Genomic DNA, 20,139 nt, shown 5'->3' on the forward strand with positions numbered 1-20,139 from the left:
GCAAACTGAAATATGCCATGATTTTGAACCACAATGAATCTAAGAAGAATGAGAATATATTTGACCCTGACCCTAAAATCGCTCTTCTTTTAAGTGGCAGAGAAGTCCTGACACTGGATCAGTAGAGAAGATGGTATCATGCTGGCACACTACTGAGCTCATTCCTTACCCCAGTCTTACTTCCCAGAAGTAACACTGTCTTGAGTTTGAAGTGTATCCTAGACTGTGCTCCTTTCATATGTAATCAATCATAATCATGAATTTTTCAGCCAACAGTGGGATTTTAATTTTATACTGACTACTCTTCACACAACTTGGTGACACGAGAACACAAATTACCATTACTAAGGTAGGGCATCAATAGACATGATAGCAAAATAATTATTAGCATCCTAACTTTCCTGAGTCTTAGCTCCTGATGCAAAAATGCAGCATAAATACACTGATGACAATGAAACACAAAAATGTCTCCTTGAATATGCCTTCCTTTTTCTTTTCTTTTCACAGCAGTATCAATCGAGTATCATGCTACCATCTTCTAAATAGTAGTGCACCAGCACACAACCAGTATCCACAGAGCTTCCATACTAATGACTTCATGGAAGGTAACTATCCAGGAAAACGGGACAAAGTCACTCCCATCTCCAAAGACCTGTTCAATATGTCCTTGAGATATTGCTGTTCCTTGTGTTAAAAAGTAGTCTTATTCCACATGCTTGCTTAGTCCTATCTACCAAGACAAAGGAATGTATTAGGAGGCATTATCACTTTCACAGTTTATGGAAGACATGCATAAATATATAAAAAGATACTACTGTTTATTCCATTAATCTCAAAAGCCCTAAATCTACCCTATGCTTAAGTGAACCCTGATGCTTAAGTGAACTATCTCAGTTGCGAAGATAATATTCTCACCTATAACTGTCTGAGACCCAATGACCATTATTATATTTTTAAAACAGGTAAAAAGAGACCAATGGTTTTTTGTTACTTAGAGTTTAATATGTAAATCACGGATCTATGTATAAGACCGCTTTCCTCTTAAATCTAACTACATTCTATTCTGAGTATTAATACTAATACCTTAATTTGGTACTTGGTAACAAGGAAGGGACACTGCTGCTTTCTTACTATACACCTTCCAATCACCGTGCAGAAATCTGAAAACACGATGTCCCAGAAGGTTAGTTATTACCGAAAGCGACTATGTGGTAGAAATACTTTCATAAACAAAGCCATTCCTTACCAAAACCTCAAAAAGGAGTGCTAGTAACTTATTGTTAGCCATGAAGTTACTGTCCAAAACTCCTAAGTTAAACCAACTTCCCAAACAGCGGAAGACCTTCATAAGCATCTTCTCATCTGTTCCTGCTTTTTCTACACAGGTCATCTGAAAAAAAGGAAAAAAAAAAGTTAAATAATGCCCAACTTTATATTTAAACCACTAGGTCCAATCACCTTATAGGTGTAATAATGAGAAGGATAATAATAACAGCTAACAGGCAAAAGTGCTTTGTAAGTGTCGGATGCTGCTCTCAACACTCTTCATTAATCCCCACTAAAGCTACAGGCAGGCACTATTATCTCCACTTTGTCAACTGGGAAGCTGAGATAGATTACAGACTTCCCTCAGAATAGTTGTATTTCAGAAATAACTGTTTCTTAGATCCCACTTCTTCATTAATGTAATCTCATCAAAAAATTGTCTATAAGGGCAACTAGGTGGCTCAGTCGGTTAAGCGTCCGACTCCTGATTTCAGCTCAGGTCATGATCTCACAGTTCATGGGATCAAGTGCCCTGTCAGGCTATGCACTGACAGCGTGGAGCCTGCTTGGGATTCTCTCTCCCTTTTTCTCTGCCCCTTTCCCCGCTCATGCACGCTCTCTTTTTCTCAAAATAAACATTTTTTTTAAAGTGTCTTTAAAATAGTACTCGTCTATGCAGTTGATTTTACAGAATAAAAATAAGCTAGCCCGACTAATGTACATCCCCACATGAAAAGCTGACGTTTCAGCTTCAGCACTTGAACATTCTAGCAAATACGCCATTCCACATAAAGGGACTCTACTATAAATATGGTGGGTTGATAAAAGAGATAAAATGAAAACTCAGACTAAAACTCACCACTGTTTCTCTCTGCAAACTGTTTTTGTGATGTATATTTTTTCCAAAATCAAGTGTAATGTAACTTTTTCTGGATGAAAATAATGTTTCAAAATAACTTTTACAAGTAATGGATTAGAAATATAATTGCCATGGGGTTTGGGGGGCATGTGTTGGGGTTCAGAATCCCACAGTGGTCTAAATGTTGACCCTTGTACTTCTAGGTAGCCACAGTCCCCTTATGTTTGCAGTATCATCAGGCCAATTATAATTACATACTTCCCAATTAGTATGAATTGTACTGAACTGAATTGAAATCAAAGAAGAAAAACATAAATGATTCAAGTTAAGTTCACTGCAACCACACATAAACTTGAATTGACGAAGCTCTTGATGTAAAGTCATTACAGAACCATTTGGCCTTTACACTTCCTGAATGACATTTCAATTTACTAAGACAGGATGTTTACAAATGGAATGTATAGAATGACTATACATTCTAACTTCTGACTCAAAAACAGAATTTTGAAAAAACCCTACATCTAAATCTAGTTGCTTTGAAGGGAAAAAAAATCTGCTAATTAAATCAAACACACACCATAAAGCTTCAGAACTAAGTTACCCTGGGTTCCTCTTTAAGAACTGTATTATTGGGGCGCCTGGGTGGCTCCGTCGGTTAAGCGTCTGACTTCGGCTCCAGTCATGATCTCACAGTTTGTGAGCTCGAGCCCCGCACTGGGTGCTGTGCTGACAGCTCAGAGCCTGGAGCCTGCTTCGAATTCTGTCTCCCTCTCTCTCTGCTCCTCCCCCGCTCATGCTCTGTCTCTGTCTCTCTCTCTCTCTCTCTGTCTCTCCTCCAAAAATAAATAAAAACATTTAAAAAAAATTTTTTTGAAGAACTATATTATTAAGAACTCTGTCTCTGAATAAAAAACAAGACAAAACAGAACTGTCTCTTAAAGCAAAGCCTCAAAACCTGAAAGATAAATGCCAGAAGAGTTCACCAGTAAAAATATAGCAGAGGTAAGAATTGATCTTGGATTAACAAAATGAAGCATAAATGAAGGGAAAAAAATATATTAGAGGACAGGCTCAGTTCAACTGTAAGAAAAAAAGAATAATATTTGAAATTTTTAAAAGTTCAACACAATGTTTAGGAATGGCTCCCCCTGAATAGAAGACAAAAGTATAATACTGACAAAATGAGATGGAATAGAACGAATAAGAGAATGTGGGGGAAACCACGAAAAAGGTTTTAAGAGGTCTTTGGTACCTTGGATTACAGCCAGCCTATTTTTCCTGGCAATTATGGACTAATTTCATTTTCTAGATTCTGTAACATGACAAGCGACATGACACAATTATAGACCTTATTAAGTTTATTAAGTACCACAGGGAAAAATTTTTCAGATGTCATCACAACAAATCAAGCTATTGTCTGTTGTCAATTATGAGGAAGTGTTAGTCAAGCATATGACTGGAGAGTCCAAGCGGCTGCTGCACTTGACCACTGTCCCAGTAATGATGACTGCAAGGACTGTAGTGTCAACTGGATTCTTCTGACTTCACTTAAGTGCTTACAAAAAGAAAATGACAGGGGTGCCTGGGTGGCTCAATCAGTTAAGCATCCAACTCCAGCTCAGGTCATGATCTCTCAGTTCACGGGTTTGAGCCCTGAGTCAGGTTCTCTGCTGTCAGTGTAGAGCCTGCTTCGGATGCTCAGTCCCTCTCTCTCTCTGCCCCTCCCCGGCTAGTTCTCTCTCTCGTTCTCTCTCTCTCTCAAAAATAAATAAACTTTAAGAAAGAAAAAAAATGAAACAAAGAAAATGACAAGCTCGGGTCCCTTAACTCAATTTAAGCCACAGTCTGAGAACCAAAGCTTCCACAACCACTGTGAATGAGGCCCTTATTTTGTGTAGCTACAGGGCTAATATTTATACACAAAATTGTGTGGCTTGCTGAATTACAAACAACAGCTGAAATCACAATCTCATAAGATTTCTCATGTGGAAAGTAGGAAATTGTAAAGCATGGGATTCTGGAACTTGGAATGGAGACATCTGGTTGGACCCTAATGAAACAATCTTGAACTCCCAGATTACCACATCTCCCTTACTAGAAGTAGTCTGCCTTCCAGTGTCTGAGAAGATGCCTTCTTCAGCTGCAAAGCCCTGCAATAACCTTATCTAAGATAGGTGCTTTCAAAGGGATGCCTATTCTCTTCAAGACCTACCACAACCATTTCCTGTGCCACCCATAATTATGGCCAAATCTTAGCACGTTCCAGGGGACAGGTACCCACAGAGGAAATAACTTACTAAGAGAACTCTGTAACTTTGCCACCATGTATATGAAGAAACCTAGAGAACATATGCGGAAGTGATTCTAAGGGTGTTAGACCAAGAGACACTGGAACATACCACTAAACTGAGGTAAACTCATTGATACGAATGTACTTCCTAGAGAGTCTGGATTTAATGAGTATATGGCACCCCTGAGAAGTACCAATAGGAAGGAAAATCACAGTACAAATATCTAGGATTTGGGAGTAAACCTATACCTTCTCTTTTGAGAAACAAGCTTCTGGTTTGCTACTGATTCTTGGCAGAGATTAAACATATGCCTGAGGTTCCCATCATGAACTGAGTATTGTGTGAGTTACCTAAACATAAGGTTGGGTATGCATAACAGCAACCTGTCATTGAACAGATATGGACTATAAGAGACTGAGTTCAAAAGGGTGTAAGAAAGTTGCACAAGCAGGTAGATCAGATTCCTCTGACACCAACTCTTCTTGCACTGATTCATCTCCCTCAATCCATGCCTGTTGCTTCCTGCCTCTAGTGATGCTCCTTAAAACTAGATAACTAAAGAAGAAAACTCAAGCTTGGATTACAGATGATCTGTCCAACATCATGCTGGTATCACCTAAAGGTGGACAGCTGCAGAATTACAGGCCCACATAGGGGCTGTAGTGAAGGACAGTGAGTGGTTGAAGAAAAATTCTTATGGGCAGAACTTCAAGCAATAGAATTCATTGTTCACCACATGTGGAGTAAGAGATGACTGAAAATATGGATCTACGATATGGGGCACCTGGGTGGCTCAGTCGATTAAGTGTCCAACTTCAGCTCAGGTCATGATCTCACAGTTCGTGGGTTTGAGCCCCTCGTCGGGCTCTGTGCTGACAGCTCGGAGCCTGGAGCCTACTTCAGATGCTGTCTCCCTCTTTCTCTGCCCCTCCCTGTTTGCACTCTGTCTCTCTCTCTCTCTCTCTCAAAAATAAATAAATATTAAGAAAAAAAAAGAAAATATGGATCTACATGTATTTATGGACAATTTTCAGTGCTATGGATGATCAGGGATTTGGAAGAAGCATGGTCAGAAGATTGGTGACAAGAAGTCTGAGGCAGAAGTACATATGAATGGTATACAAATAGGCCCAGACTGTGGAGTGATTTCTGTCCTGTGTGAATACAGAGGAATCTTTCAATGACAGAGGGACAAAATGACAAACTCTATAATATCAGTCTCTTTCCCCAGCCACCCAGTGCTTACTCAATGGCCTCATAAACAAAGTGGCCACAGTAGCAGGGATGGAGGCTACACTAGAATTAACATGGACTTCCACTAAGTTAAAACTACTGATGAGTATCAAACCTGCCAACAGCAGAGACCAACACTGAGGCCCTAAAATGGCACCATCAGCCATAGGAACCAGATTGACTGATTATGTTGCACTTCTATCACAAAGGAAGCAGAGATTTGAAGGACAAGACTCATAGGAAGAAAGGAAGGAAGAGACTCATATTCTGGATATGGATATGCCTTCCCTGCTTGCAATGCTTCTGTCAGCAATGTATCATTTATGGATTCACCGAATGCCATATCCAACCATCATGGAATCCTGTCTAATCAAGGAATTCATATCAGGGTAAAGGATGTATAGTAAACAGCGAATCTGAGCTCTGTTGGTTTTGAGATCTTGGCCCCCAAGGAAGGAATGCTTCCACCAGGAAAACACAAACATGATTCCAGTAAATTGGAATATAAGTCCACCATCTGGACAATTTGGGCTTCTTATGCCACTGAACCAATAGGGAAAAAAAGGGCAGGGGGTTAATCTGTAGGCTGGAGTGACTGATCCCAAAAACCAAGGGAAAACTGAGTTCCTTCTATACAATGGAAGCAAGAAGTTCTTGGTCTGGAACCCAGAGAATTTTCTAGAGAGCTTCTTAGTAATTCATGCTCAATAGTAAAGATTAATGTAAAACTACAGAAGCAACAACAAAAAACAGCGGGATTGCTGATGGCTCAGATTCTTTGGGAATGAAGGTGTGGGTCACAATACTGATATTGAATTAGAAAATAACAACCATGGCTTTTTGCCTCTAGGGAGCAACTTAGTATTTTAAGCTTCCTCACCAAGAGAGATACCACTGTACTAGAGTAGAAAGCCAAATCTTCTATAATTTCTGTGCGCCGGTTAGCTCCAATTCGTAAGGAACGGCTATGTACTTCTTCAGGTAACACTGTAAGGATCTCCAGCAAAAAAGGCAGAGAAGTTACATCATTGCTATATCTGGAAAAGAAAAGGGGAGAGACAGAAGTTATTTACAGTCAGAAAATAATCACATAAGATAACAACAGGCCTCAGAATAACCTACAAAAGCAGCATTTTTACTACTGCTAAAGTGGAAAAGATATATATGTAATTTTTTGGAGAGGTATCTGGAGATCAAAATTTCAACTTGTATAATCTTTGACCTAGCAATTCCACTTCCAGAAATTTCTCTCTCAGAAAAATCTCGCATACACATGCAAAGTATACAAAAATATGCACTGTGGTATTTTTATAATAACAAAAAACTGGGAAAATATAAAGGTCCTCCATAATTAGGATAAAAAAGGTTACAGACAGTCATACAATGGAACATACACAGCCATTATACTGAATGAAATATCTACGTCCTAACATGAAAAGATGTCCACAATGTATAAAGTAAAAAAAGTATATGGAATATATTACATATGAACAAATGAATACATAGTACATTAAAATGCATATGCACTTATTTTAAAATGCTTAAGAGAAAAGTCTGGAAGGCTATACAGCCAATCATTAATAGTGATTACTCATGAAATATAGGAATAGGGAGACAGAAAGGCTTTTACCCTGAAACCTTCCATACTATTAGAATTTTTTCAAGAAGCATGTGTTAATTTTCTCAGTAAACATTTTCTTAAAACAAAAAAAATAAATTATCCATATAAAGGCCTTAATGATGCACTGTAGTGGGAGGTAAAAAGGACATCCACTTTGTTCAAAAATAATTTTCTTAACCAAAATGCAAGCAAATACCAAGATTATCTTGCCAAGACCATGAGGAAATGCTTTTATTCAAAGTAGTAGGCTCTGTGTATCTAAAAATGATACTGTCCTTTTGAACAGATAAGAAACAAACCCCAATTAATAAGAACTTTTATGCATAATGACTTTTAAAAAAAAATTTAATGTTCATTTCTGAGAGAGAGAGAGAGACAGAGAGACAGAGAGAGAGAGAGACAGAGAGATAGATGAAAGCACGCATGGGGGAGGGGCAGAGAGAGGGAGACAGGATCCCAAGTGGGCTCCACACTGACAGCAGAGAGCCCAATGGGGTGCTCGAACTCACAAACTGTGAGATCATGACCAAAGCCAAAGTTAACTAACTGAGCCACCCAGGGCCTCATATGACTTTCAATTTAATAATCTTAAAACATTCTGACAATGTTTTTATAGAACTGCTGACATGTCAGTTAGTGGGAGTGACCCACAAGACAGCGAAAGACTTTGCTGCAGTTAACTCGAGGAACATGTGTGTGTGTGATTTTAAGGGCCTTTTATGTCCCACGCAACATACTTCTGTAATACTTAAATTTTAAATGATTTTCTTTTAATCCAACAAAAGTTAATAATAAATAATTCTACGTTAAGGGTTTGGGAAAATACTCCAAATGTCTAGCTAATGCTAACAAATTTCTCTTTGTAGCTTAATAGTTATTCCAAATGCTAGTATACAGTCAGTACAACTTACTTTTCCACCAATGTTTGCACACATCCCTTCCAGGAAGGCATCTGTAGTGCAAGATCTGCTATTGCTAAAGCCAGCTGAATAAGAGAGAATAAATAAATGAATCGATGAACAGATATAGGGTTACCATCAACACTAGTTGGCAAGCAAAGAAACTAAACTTTTTCCAAACAATATGACAACGAAGACTGACACCCCCCTACCTCTCCTCATCTCCACAACTACATATCCATGTAAACTCTTCTGGGCTGGCTACCAATTGCTAGGATTTAAAAAGTTAACCTCTAAAAATGAAAAAACCAAAACAACAAAAAGAAGCCAGAAAGAACACACTATAGATTTTCCTCAGAATACATTAATACTTACTTTTATTTGGCAATACCATAGAACTTCACGGACAGATAAATTATACTTTGCCAAAAGGCCAAAGCTACTGACAAAGTCAGCCCTTTGACTCACTTCTCAAGTAATGGAATGCCATTTCCCTTCTCTTTCCATTTCTCATCTTGAAGCCTTAGGCAAAAGCCTCCTTCCTCTTCAAGGGCACTTCTACGCCAGGCAGAGAACACATGTGAGTATGTATTCACTAAAGCTTCCAGTTTTCCTTTCCAATGTATTTCCCAGTCTAAGGGGGAAAGGCCAGATGGTTCACTATTTCATTCATGAGAATTTTACCAGCCAATTGATCCAGAAAGGATTTTTTTTTTAAAAGCAACTATGTAGACTTCTGACCCAGAACAGTAAACAGTACTTTTATCATCTGCAATTTTAACAGTGGGGTGGGGGAAAGGGCACATTCCTGCCTGTGAAAACTTCTACTCACCTCCCCCACTTCTGGTATTTAAATTGGTTTTAAATCAAATGAACTCTAAGATTAATATAGAAGATTTACATTTTCACTTTCTATCCACTTAAGAATATAGCAAGGAGTCTGTAATAAAGTTGTTAACATTACTTAACATGGCCTAGCAATGTCAATCAAAATTAATTTGATGAATCCAAATGACCTTACAAATTTCCCTAATGAGAAGCACAGGATTTACCTGCGTTACAATGACAGGTGACAAGTCTTTCAAGTTCTGGATATGGGTTAGTAATGAGTCCCGTAAAGAGGCATGAGAGTCTGTGGGGAGCTCATAAAATGAGGTCTGAATCTTCATTTTCATGGTCTGTGCAGCAAAATAGCATGATTCCACATCCTGTCGGATCTGTAACAATTGGTCTGAAATCTCCCATGCATGAACCTGAAAGCAGACCAAACAAAAATGTCTTAAAGATTATTTTACTAAATAATTTTAATGTATCTCAATACACATAAAAACACATATAGACCAAAGTATAACAAAAATCTGACAAGCTAAATCACCCACTAATTCAGCCAATACCTCAAACTATGTATTTATAGGCCCTGTTCAACAAAAGTATTACCTAAATTCTTCTGACTCATTCTGGGAAGGCATGAGAGTTATCAATCAGGTCAATAGATCTAATCTTGCTGATCAGAATCATTAATTGTGTAGGGGGAGAGTATGAAGAAAAAAAGTCCCAAAAGATCCTACTAAAACTGGCACTGTGTAACTTCCAAACCTATCTATACGTTGGATGTTTCTTTTCCACCTGAATAAACTTTTGTTCACTCTGAGAATGGAGTCTAGAAACCATTTTAATATATCTATAAATAGGAGAATAGATTTCATATTGGTCTCAATAAGCCTACCTTTCAGTCTTTAGTTCCTGAATAAGACAGCAAAAAAATTATCTCACCCCAAGTGAATATTTCTCATACTTCTATTATTTTCTGATGTATTTATGTTTGGCATAGTACTACACATAATGCTAAAATCATTTTCACAGGAGAAAATAAATATATCTATTAAAATAATAATGGAACAAAAGCACAGGAATTGGTCTCTAACAGCCAGTCACAGTTATAAAAGAGAGTTCTATTTTGAAAGATAACTTTGAGAACAAAGTCCAGTACTACACAGAAGACAACTAATTAACAACTGATAAAATTCTAATCTAATTCTACTAAACTGCCTCTTCTTGGGAGAAGGCTAAAATGTCTGGCAATAAGGAACTGAAGAAAAAGTTTCAATCTTAGTTCAGGAATAAAGGCAATTGTGAAAAGAGATCACATAGATCTGCCTAGTCAATTTCTTATGATGATAGAGTACTTCACAAGTAATATATAATGATTCTTCAAGATCTTTCCAAAGATAAACAGAAGTTAAGGAAGAGAAACAGGTAGAATAAATGGTCTGCACAAATTCCCAAAGTAAACTGAAAACAGAGAGACCCTGAAATTCATGACAGGTTTATTAACATAAAACTGAGCTTTCGGGGCACCTGGGGTAGCTCAGTCGGTTAAGCGTCCAACTCTTGGTTTCGGTTCATGTCATGATCTCATGGGGTTTGTGAGTTTGAGCCCTGCATCGGGCTCTGCACTAATAGTGCTTACTGAGACTGCTTAGGATTCTCTCTCCCTCCCCACCCCCCCCCCCCCTCTCTCCCCCCCCCCCCCCCCCCCCCATGTTCTCTCTCTCTCCCTCTCTCTCTCTCAAAATAAATAAACTTAAAAAAAATTCTTAAAAAAAACCCCAAAACTTTAGCATTCAAATAAGATGGTGGAAAATAAGCATGAAACATTGTATCACAAAAAATCTTCCAGTCACCTAAGTTTTTAGCTATTCAGTATCTAACCAGTAACTCAAGCACACCTGTAGTTTAATGACATCAAAATATATTTTGCTCAAACTGATATTTTATAATCGAGTCTTTTTTTCTTTTTTTATTATTTAAAAAAAAATTTTTTTAAGTTTATCTATTTTTGACAGAGACAGAGTACAAACATGAGCGGGGGAGGTGCAGAGAGAGAGAGGGAGACACAGAATCTGAAGTAGGCTCCAGGCTCCCTCCAAGCTGTCAACACAGAGCCTGACACGGGGCTCGAACTCAGGAACTGTGAGATCATGACCTAGGCCGAAGTTGGACGCTTAAATGACTGAGCCACCCAGGGGTCCAGTCTTTTTTTTTTTTTTTTTAATGGTTATTTTTGAGAAAGAGAGTGCAAGCAGGGGAGGAGCAGAGAGAGAGAGGGAGACACAGAATCCAAAGCAGGCTCCAGGTTCCGCTTAACTGAGCCACCCAGGGGCCCCCCTAATCTTTTCTTTTTCTTTTTCTTTTTTTTAAAGTAAGCTCTATGGCCAACATGGGGCTTGAAATGATGACCCTGAGATCAAGAGCTGCGTGCTCTACTGACTGAGCCAGCCAGGCACCCCTCAAACTGACATTAAAAAAAATAATTGCAGAAAGATTCTATGAAGCCTTGTAATCTCCATAAATGCCCTCATAAAAACACACCAATTAACGAACAAAATTAAAGCACTATGGACATTTAAAACAAAACCGGATATTATTTAGTTATCTCTAAGAACCCCAAAATATAAGTTGCTGGAGACAAACCAGTAACATCTATAAGACCCGTGTAGTTTCAGCTTCAGTAAAAGCAGAAGCAGAGGAAAACAACAGGGTATCTAATGGATCTAAGAGCAGAGGAAAACCTATAGAGCCAAAAGATATTCAATGGAAAGAAAGAACAGAGAGACAATTTGAGAACTGAAAGTGGAAGAATTTTGTCTAATCCAAAAGCAGGTGGGTAGAAGAGGCCTACATAAAATCTAAGGAGATGGTGCAGTCTAGCTTCTATAAACTCTTGTAACTGGAAGGACAGGATAGGACTCCGAACTGAGGACAAGTGCTGTGAACTGAGTCAAAATAATGCAGGACAAGTAAAATGAGATAAAGGAAGAAAAGAAGAAGGTAACAAAGCTAAGAAATCTTAGGAATCAAACTACCATATTTGTAAATACTATCAGAAAACAACAGAAAAGGAAGTTCTTTGAAGATGAAAATACTACCCATAACCACACCTCCTAAAGTTCAGAAAGACTAATTTCACACACACAAAAAAACAACTGAGGTCAAATGCTATATAGCTATAGGAGGAAAAAGAAAATAATGAACAGAATAACATCTTTACAAGGAAAGTAGGCCAGAAAAACATTAAAATTTTTTTTAACGTTTATTTTTGAGACAGAGACAAACAGAGTATGAGCGGGGTACAGGCAGAGTGAGAGGGAGACACAGAATCCAAAGCAGGCTCCAGGCTCTGAGCTGTCAGCACAGAGCCCAACGTGGGGCTCGAACCCATGAGCTGTGAGATCATGACCTGAGCCGAAGTCAGATGCTCACCCGACTGAGCCACCCAGGCACCCCTAGAAAAACATTTTTCAAACTAGCCTAAAGTCCAAAGGACATAGAAGCCAACATGAAAGGGCTCAATGGCCAAAGATAAAAAACCTAGTGTAAGAAAGTAGATTATTACGATAGTGTTGGGTTATAACTCAAAAATAAAGCAAATACCCATGAGTCCACAATGATGTGAATAATGATCAAATAAATAACTGCAGAGAAGTTATCTGTAAGATGTAAGACATCTTTTTTTTTACAGAAGAATGCTTAGTTAATAAATGTAAGAAGGAATGAGAAAAATAGACAATCACTATTTCAATACCACAGTAATAATTGCTACAGCAAGATTCATGGATGGGGGATAAAATCAGTGCACTTTAAAAGAAACAGGGTATATCAAAGCATCTCCCCAAAATATTTATTGGTCTTAATGCATGTCCACAAATTCTTGGACAATTACTATGTAAGAACTCGGACTACTCTGCTGGAGAGACAATGTAAAGACACCTAAAACTACATGTAAACAAGAGGAGCCCAGCTAAGTCCAGCCTTCCAGCCATTTCTACCAGAGTGTCAGGCATGTAAACAAAGCCATCTTAGAACCTCCAGACCAGCCCATCCACCAAACTTCATGGAACAGAATTATCATCTACAGAGCCCTGCTAGAATTTGTGACCTACAAAATTAAGAGATACAATAAAAGGATTTTTGTTTTAAGTCAATAAGTTTTAGGGTAATTTGCTTCACAGTAGATCACAAGAACAAACCACCAAATATTATGTGCATCTTGATAAAAGAGGATACCAGAATGACAACAGGATCAAATCTGTGTGTCATCAAGTCTCTGGATTCTCTGGCAATTTGCAGGAAATACAGAGGAGACTAGAACTGACTCATAAGTATACAACTGGCAAAATCCACACTTAGGAAATTCAACAGGTCAAATGGCCCAGATTCTTCAACAGTTAAATAATCTATATATAAAGAGAACCTACAGATTAAAAGACACTCAAAACACATATTCTTAAAAACAGCAGCAAGGGGCTCCTGGGTGGCTAAGTTGATTAACCATTTGACTTCGGCTCCGGTCATGATCTCACGGTTCTTGAGTTCAAGCCCAGCACAGAGTTCTGTGCTAACAGCACAGAGCCTGCTTTGGATCCTCTGTCTCCCTCTCTGTGCTCCTCCCCAGCTCATGCATACACACACACACTCTCTCAAAAATAAATATTAAGGGGCACCTGGGTGGCTCAGTAGGTTAAGCGTCTGAGTTCAGCTCGGGTCATGATCTCATGGTCCGTGAGTTCGAGCCCCACGTCGGGCTCTGTGCTGACAGCTCAGATCCTGGAGCCTGCTTCAGATTCTGTCTCCCTCTCTTTCTGCTCCTTCCCAACTCATGCTCTATCTCTCTGTCTCTCAAAAATAAATAAATGTTAAAAAAATTTTAAAAAAAATATCAAAACAACAACAGGGGTGCATGGGCAGCTCAGTCAGTTGATTGTTGGACTCTTGATTTCAGCTCAGGTCACCATCTCACGCTTCATGGGTTCGAGCCCCCCCATCAGGCTCCACGCTGACAATACAGAGCCTGCTTGTGATTCCCCGCACACTCGCTCATAAAAATAAATAAAAAATAAACTTAAAAAACAACAACAACACAGCAAGACTAAAAACTATAAAGAAATACAAAGAAAGAATTACTATGAAAGGACAGTGGTTACCTTTAGGGAGAAGGAAGCAGTTATGTCAAACAAAGCACAAGGAAAACTTCTGGAATGGCCAGTAGAGTTCTATTTCTTGACTTGGGTGGTAACTATATGGATACCCACATTCAGTAATTTACCAGGTTATACATTCCTCCCATGCTGTTTTCTGTATCTGTGTTTAAAAACCAAACTGGAGCGACAAAACAAACTAAAAACTTCAATGTAAAAGTTCATTACTGGGGTAAGCATCTGACTTCAGCTCAGCTCATGATCTCGAGGTTCATGAGTTCGAGCCCCACGTTAGGTTCGGTGCTGACAGCTCAGAGCCTGGAACCTGCTTCAGATCCTGTGTCTCTCCCTCTCACTGCCCCTCCCCCACTCATGCTCTGTCTCTCTCAAAAATAAACATTAAAAAAAAATTACAAAAAAAGGAAAAGTTCATTAATTGTACAATGAATGCCATACTGTGCTTTAATCTGAATGGCAGAAACCAGTAAAACTTCCAATTGTATCATTATGGGTTATCTATATTTCTAACTTACATCTTTCTACCTCTTTAAAAGTAGAGACTTGGGGAGCCTGGGTGGCACAGTTGGTTAGGCATCTGACTCTTGGTTTCAGCTCACGTCATGATCTCACAGTTCATGGGTTTGAGCCCCACATCAGGCTACATGGTGTTGGCGCAGAGCCTGCTAGAGATTCTCTCACTCCCTCTGTCTCTGCCTCTCTTCTACTCGTTCTCTCTCTCAAAATAAATGTTTCAAAATAAATAAAACAAACATAGAGATCTCAAAAGGAAGGGCAGAATCAAAAGTCAAAACAAAACAAAACACTACTTCCTTGTGGACTGTTAAACTTGGGGGTAGGGGTGCAAAGATTTATTTTTCAAGCATCTTTTTTAGACTTTTTTTAAAAGTAACCTCTACACCCAATATCTCACGAACCCAAAATCAAGAATAGCATGCTCTTCTGACTGAGCCAGCCACATGGCCCAAAAGTAACACATACTAAAAACAACCAATGGGACAAGAAACAACAAGAAGGGAAATTGAAAATATCTTAAAAGAAACTGGAAACACAACATACCAAAAAAATTTTTTTTTATTAGAATTTTTTTTTTAACGTTTATTTATTTTTGAGACAGAGAGAGACAGAGCATGAACAGGGGAGGGTCAGAGAGAGGGAGACACAGAATCTGAAACAGGCTCCAGGCTCCTAGCTATCAGCACAGGGCCCAACGCGGGGCTCGAACTCACGGACCGCGAGATCATGACCTGAGCCGAAGTCAGCCGCTCAACCGACTGAGCCACCCAGGCGCCCCTCAAAATTTTTGAGATGCAGCAACAACAGCCCCAAGAGGGAAATTTATAGTTACACACATTTATGTTAGAAAAGAAAAAATATCTCAGATCAACAACCTAACCTTATACCTTAAGGAACTAGAAAAAGAACTACTTAGCCCAAAGCTAGCAAAAAATAAATATTGGAAGAATAAAAGTTGGAGCAAAGATAAACAAAATAGAGAATAGAAAAACAAAGATTTGATTCTCTGAAAAGATCCAAAAAATGGACAAACCTTTATCTATGTTAACTAAGAAAAAAGAAATAAAATTAAAATGGGGACATTACCACCAATTTTACAGAAATTAAAAAAAAGATTTTAAGAGGGGTGCCTGGGTGGCTCAGTAGCTTAACCATCTGACTCCGGCTCAGGTCAAGATCTCAAGGTTCATGGGTTCAAGTCCCGCATCGGGTTCTGTGATGACAGCTCAGAGCCTGGAGCCTGTTTCGGATTCTGTCTCTGTCTCCCCCATGCTCATGTGCGCTCTCTCTCTCTCTCTCTCAAAAATAAACATTAAAAAAAAATTTTTTTTTTAAGATTTTAAGGGTTACTATGAACAACTATATACCAACAAACTGGATAGTCTAGATGAAATGGATAAACTGCCAGAAACATACAATGTACCAAGACTGAATCCAGAAGGAATAGAAAATCTAAATAGACTATATTACTATAACTAATAAAAAGATTGAATCCAAGTCATCAAAAATCTTCCAATAAAAAAAAAAAAAAAAACTTCCAATAAAGAAAAGCCCAGGGCCAGATGGCTTTACTGGTGTATTCTACCAAACATTTAAGGAAAATCAACTTTTCTCAAACTCTTCCAAAATACTGAAGAGAAGAGGGAATACTTCCTAATTTATTTTATGAAGAGAGCACTACTCTGATACTAAAGGCAAAGATATTACAAGAAAACTAGACTGGGCACCTGGGCGGCTCAATCGTTTAAATGTCCAACTTTGGCTCATGACATGATCTCTATGGTTTGTGAGTTCGAGTCTCACGCTGGGCTGTCTGCTATCAGCACAGAGCCCACTTCAGAAGCTCTATTCCTTTCTCTCTCTGCCCCTCTCCCACTTGCACAGTCTCTGTTTCTCAAAAATAAACATTAAAAAAAAAACCCAAAAACTACAGACCAATATCCCTTACAAATATTCATGCAAAAAACCTCAGCAATATGCTAACAAACCAAATTCAACAGTACATTAAAGGATTATCCGCCACGACCAAGTGGGATTTATTCAAGGAATGCAAGGTGGTTCAACATACAAAAATCAAAGAATGAAGAATGAAGGAGAAAAAGACATAAACATCTCAATTGATGCAGAAAAAGCATCTGTCAAAACTTAACACTCAACAAACTAGGAAAAGAAGGAAACTATCTCAACATACAAAAGAACCATATATGAAAAACCCACAATGAACATCTTACTCAATGGTCACTGACAGCTTTTCAAAACTCTTAGACCAGAAACAAGACAAGGATCCCCACTTTTGCCACGTAAATTCAACACAGCATTGTGTTGGAAGTTCCAGCCAAAGCAATTAAGCAAGAAAAAGAAATAAAAGGTATTCAAATTAGACAGGATGGGGTAAAATGATGGTTACTCACATATGGCATGATCTTCTATGTAGAAAACCCTGAAGCTTCCTCAAAAACCTGTTAGAACTAATAAATGAAGTCAGCGAAGTTGGAAACTACAAAATCAACACCCCAAAATCAGTTTTTATACATTAACAATGAACAAGTTGGAAAGGAAATGAAGAAAATTGCATTTACAATAGCACTGAAAAGAACTGAATACTCAGGAATGAAGAAAGAAGGCAAAGAGACTTGTTTTGTACATTGAAAACTATAAAACACTGCTGAAAGAAATTAAAGACAACATCAATAAACGGAAAGACATCCTGTGTGCAAGGACTGGAAGACTTACTATTATTGTCAATACTATCCAAAGCCATCTACAGATTCAATGTAATCCCTATCAAAATCCCAATTATGTTTTTTAGCAGAAATGAAAAATCCATCAGAAAATCTACACGGAATCTCAAAGGACCCCCAGAGGGCCCAAACAGTCTTGAGAAAGAACAAAGTTGGAGGTCTCACATTTCCCAATTTCAAAAGTTATTATAAAACCAGAATAATCAAAACAGTATGGTCCTGGCATAAAGATACAGATAAACCAATGGAATAAACAAAGAGCCTAGAAATAACCCCCCACAAATATAGTCAAATTATCTTCGACAAGGGTGCCAAAACTGCACAGTGGGGAAAGGAGAATCTCTTCAACAAGCAGAGTTGGGAAAAGTAGACATCCATATACAAAAGGAAGAAGGTGGACCCATGTACAAAATTAACTCAAAATACATTAAATTAAGACCTAAATATAAGACCTGAAAACTGTAACTCCCCAAAGAAAACATAAGGGGGAAAACTTCATGACAATTATTTTGATGAGGATTTCACGGATATAACACTAAAAGCAAAGGAAACAAAAGTAAAAATAGACAAAAGAGACTATATCACACTTTGAAGCTTGTGCATAGCAAAAGAAATAATCAACAAAGTGAAAAAGCAACCTATGGAATGGGAGAGACTATTTGCAAACCATGTATCTGATAAAGGGTTAATGTCAGGAATATATAAAGAACTTCTACAACTCCAAACAAATAAACCAAATAACCCAATTTTAAAATGGACTTGAAAAGGCATTTCTTTAAAGACAATATAATAATGACCAGCAAACACATGAAAAGATGCTCGACATCATTAGTAATCAGGGAAATGTAAATCCAAACTACAATTAGATATCACTTCACACCTGCTAAATGGCCACTATCAAAAAAAAAAAAAAAAAAAAAAAAACAGAAAATAAGTGTTGGTGAAGATGTGGAGATACTAGAACTCTTTGTGCACTGTTATAAAACAGTAAATGTAAATAAAACAGTACAGATGCTATGGAAAACAATATGGAGGTTACTCAAAAATTAAAAATAGAATTACTATATGATCCAACACTCCACTTCTGGATATATATCTTAGAAAGATATTTACACACCCATGTACACTGCAGCATTGTTCACAATAGCCAAAAGTTGAAAACAACTCAAATGTTAATTGACAGATGAATGGATAAATAAAATGTGGTATATACTTAGCAATGACATATTATTCAGTCTTAAAAAAATAAGGAAGTACCATTACATGCTATAACATGAATAAACCTCGAGGACATTATGTTAAACAAGTAAGTCACAAAAAGGCAAATGCTGCATTATTCCACTTATATGAGGTATCTAAAGCAGTCAAAATTAGGGCCAGAAGGAGGGTGAGGTGGGGTATTTTTCAGTATGTCTAGAATTTCAGTCAGGCAGAATGGGAGTGGGGCTCAAGGGATCTATTATACAACAATGTATATGTGGTTGACAATATTATACCACATACCTGGAAACTGCTGGGAGGGTAAATTCATGTTATGTGTTTTTGGCCACAATTAAAAAAAGTATGGTATTGGGGGCACCTAGGTGGCTCAGTTGGTTGAGCATCTGACTCCTGGAGGTTGAGCATCTGACTCTTGGTTTCAGCTCAGGCGTGATCTCACGGTTTGTGGGTCTGAGAGCCCTGCGCTGGGCTCTGCACTGACACTGTGGAGGCTGCTTGGGACACTCTCTCCCTCTCTCTGACCCTCCCCTGCTCGCATGCTCTCTCAAAATAAACAAACGTTAAAAAAAAAAAAAAGTGTAGTACTGGCATATGACAGACACAAGACCAACAGAATAGAATAGAGAACCCAGAAATAAATCCTTGCATATCTGGTCAAATGATTTTCAACAAGGACAACAGGACCCTTATTTTACATCATATACAAAAACTAACCCCAAAAGGATCACAAACTAAATATTTTTATAAAACTATAAAACTCTTACCAGAAAACATAGGGGAAAAGCTTCATGAATACTGGATTCGGCAATGATTCTCAGATCAAAAGCACATGCAGCAAAAGTAAAAGATAAACTGGACTATATCAAAATTTAAAATTTCTACTTATTATCAAAAGACAGGATAAATATGAAAAGGCCACCCACAAGTGGGAGAAAATATATGCAAATGATAAATTTCATAAGACGTTCATATCCAGAATATATAAAGAATCCCTACAACAAAAACCCTCAAACAACCCAATTAAAAAATGGGCAAAGGCCTGAATAGACACTTCTCCAAAAAGACACACAAATGACCAATAACCACATAAAAAAATGTTCAACATCACTCTTCATTAGGGAAATGTAAATCAAAACCACAATGAGATACTTCATTCTCATTAGGATAGCTACTATCAAGAAAACAAAATGGTATTAGATGTGGAGAAACTGGCAAACTGTGCGTTGCTGGTAAGAATTTAAAATAGTACAGCCACTATGGAAAACAGCATGGCAGTTCCTCAAAAACTTAAAATTACCATATGATCCAGCAATTCTGCTTCTGAGTATATGCCCCAAACAATGGGAAGTAGGGACTCAGATATTAACACACCAATGTTCGTAGTAGCATATTTCAATTTATTTTTTGAGACAGAAAGTGAGGGAGGAGCAGAGAGAGAGAGGGACAAATGATCCAAAGCAGGCTCTGCACTGACAGGTTGACTGCAGCAAGCCCGA

General features: G+C 38.1%; 1 protein-coding gene across 5 annotated transcripts in view; it reads right to left on the bottom strand.

Moving 5' to 3' along the window:
- TNPO3 (transportin 3) overlaps positions 1 to 20,139 on the bottom strand; it is a 77,516-nt gene that overhangs the window by 39,467 nt on the left and 17,910 nt on the right. For 2 of the 5 annotated variants that reach the window (XM_049641813.1, XM_049641815.1), the window contains 4 exons: positions 9,222 to 9,422; positions 8,182 to 8,255; positions 6,530 to 6,686; positions 1,247 to 1,390 (listed from right to left, as the gene is read on the bottom strand). In XM_049641813.1, coding sequence (XP_049497770.1) covers positions 1,247 to 1,390; positions 6,530 to 6,686; positions 8,182 to 8,255; positions 9,222 to 9,422 — 576 coding nt within the window. Of the gene's footprint in view, positions 1 to 1,246; positions 1,391 to 6,529; positions 6,687 to 8,181; positions 9,423 to 20,139 lie in introns of those variants that run through there. The other 3 variants (XM_049641816.1, XM_049641818.1, XM_049641817.1) reach the window with 3 other exon arrangements.

The sequence above is a fragment of the Panthera uncia genome, chromosome A2, assembly GCF_023721935.1.
Source record: "Panthera uncia isolate 11264 chromosome A2, Puncia_PCG_1.0, whole genome shotgun sequence".
Taxonomy (NCBI): Eukaryota; Metazoa; Chordata; class Mammalia; order Carnivora; family Felidae; genus Panthera; species Panthera uncia.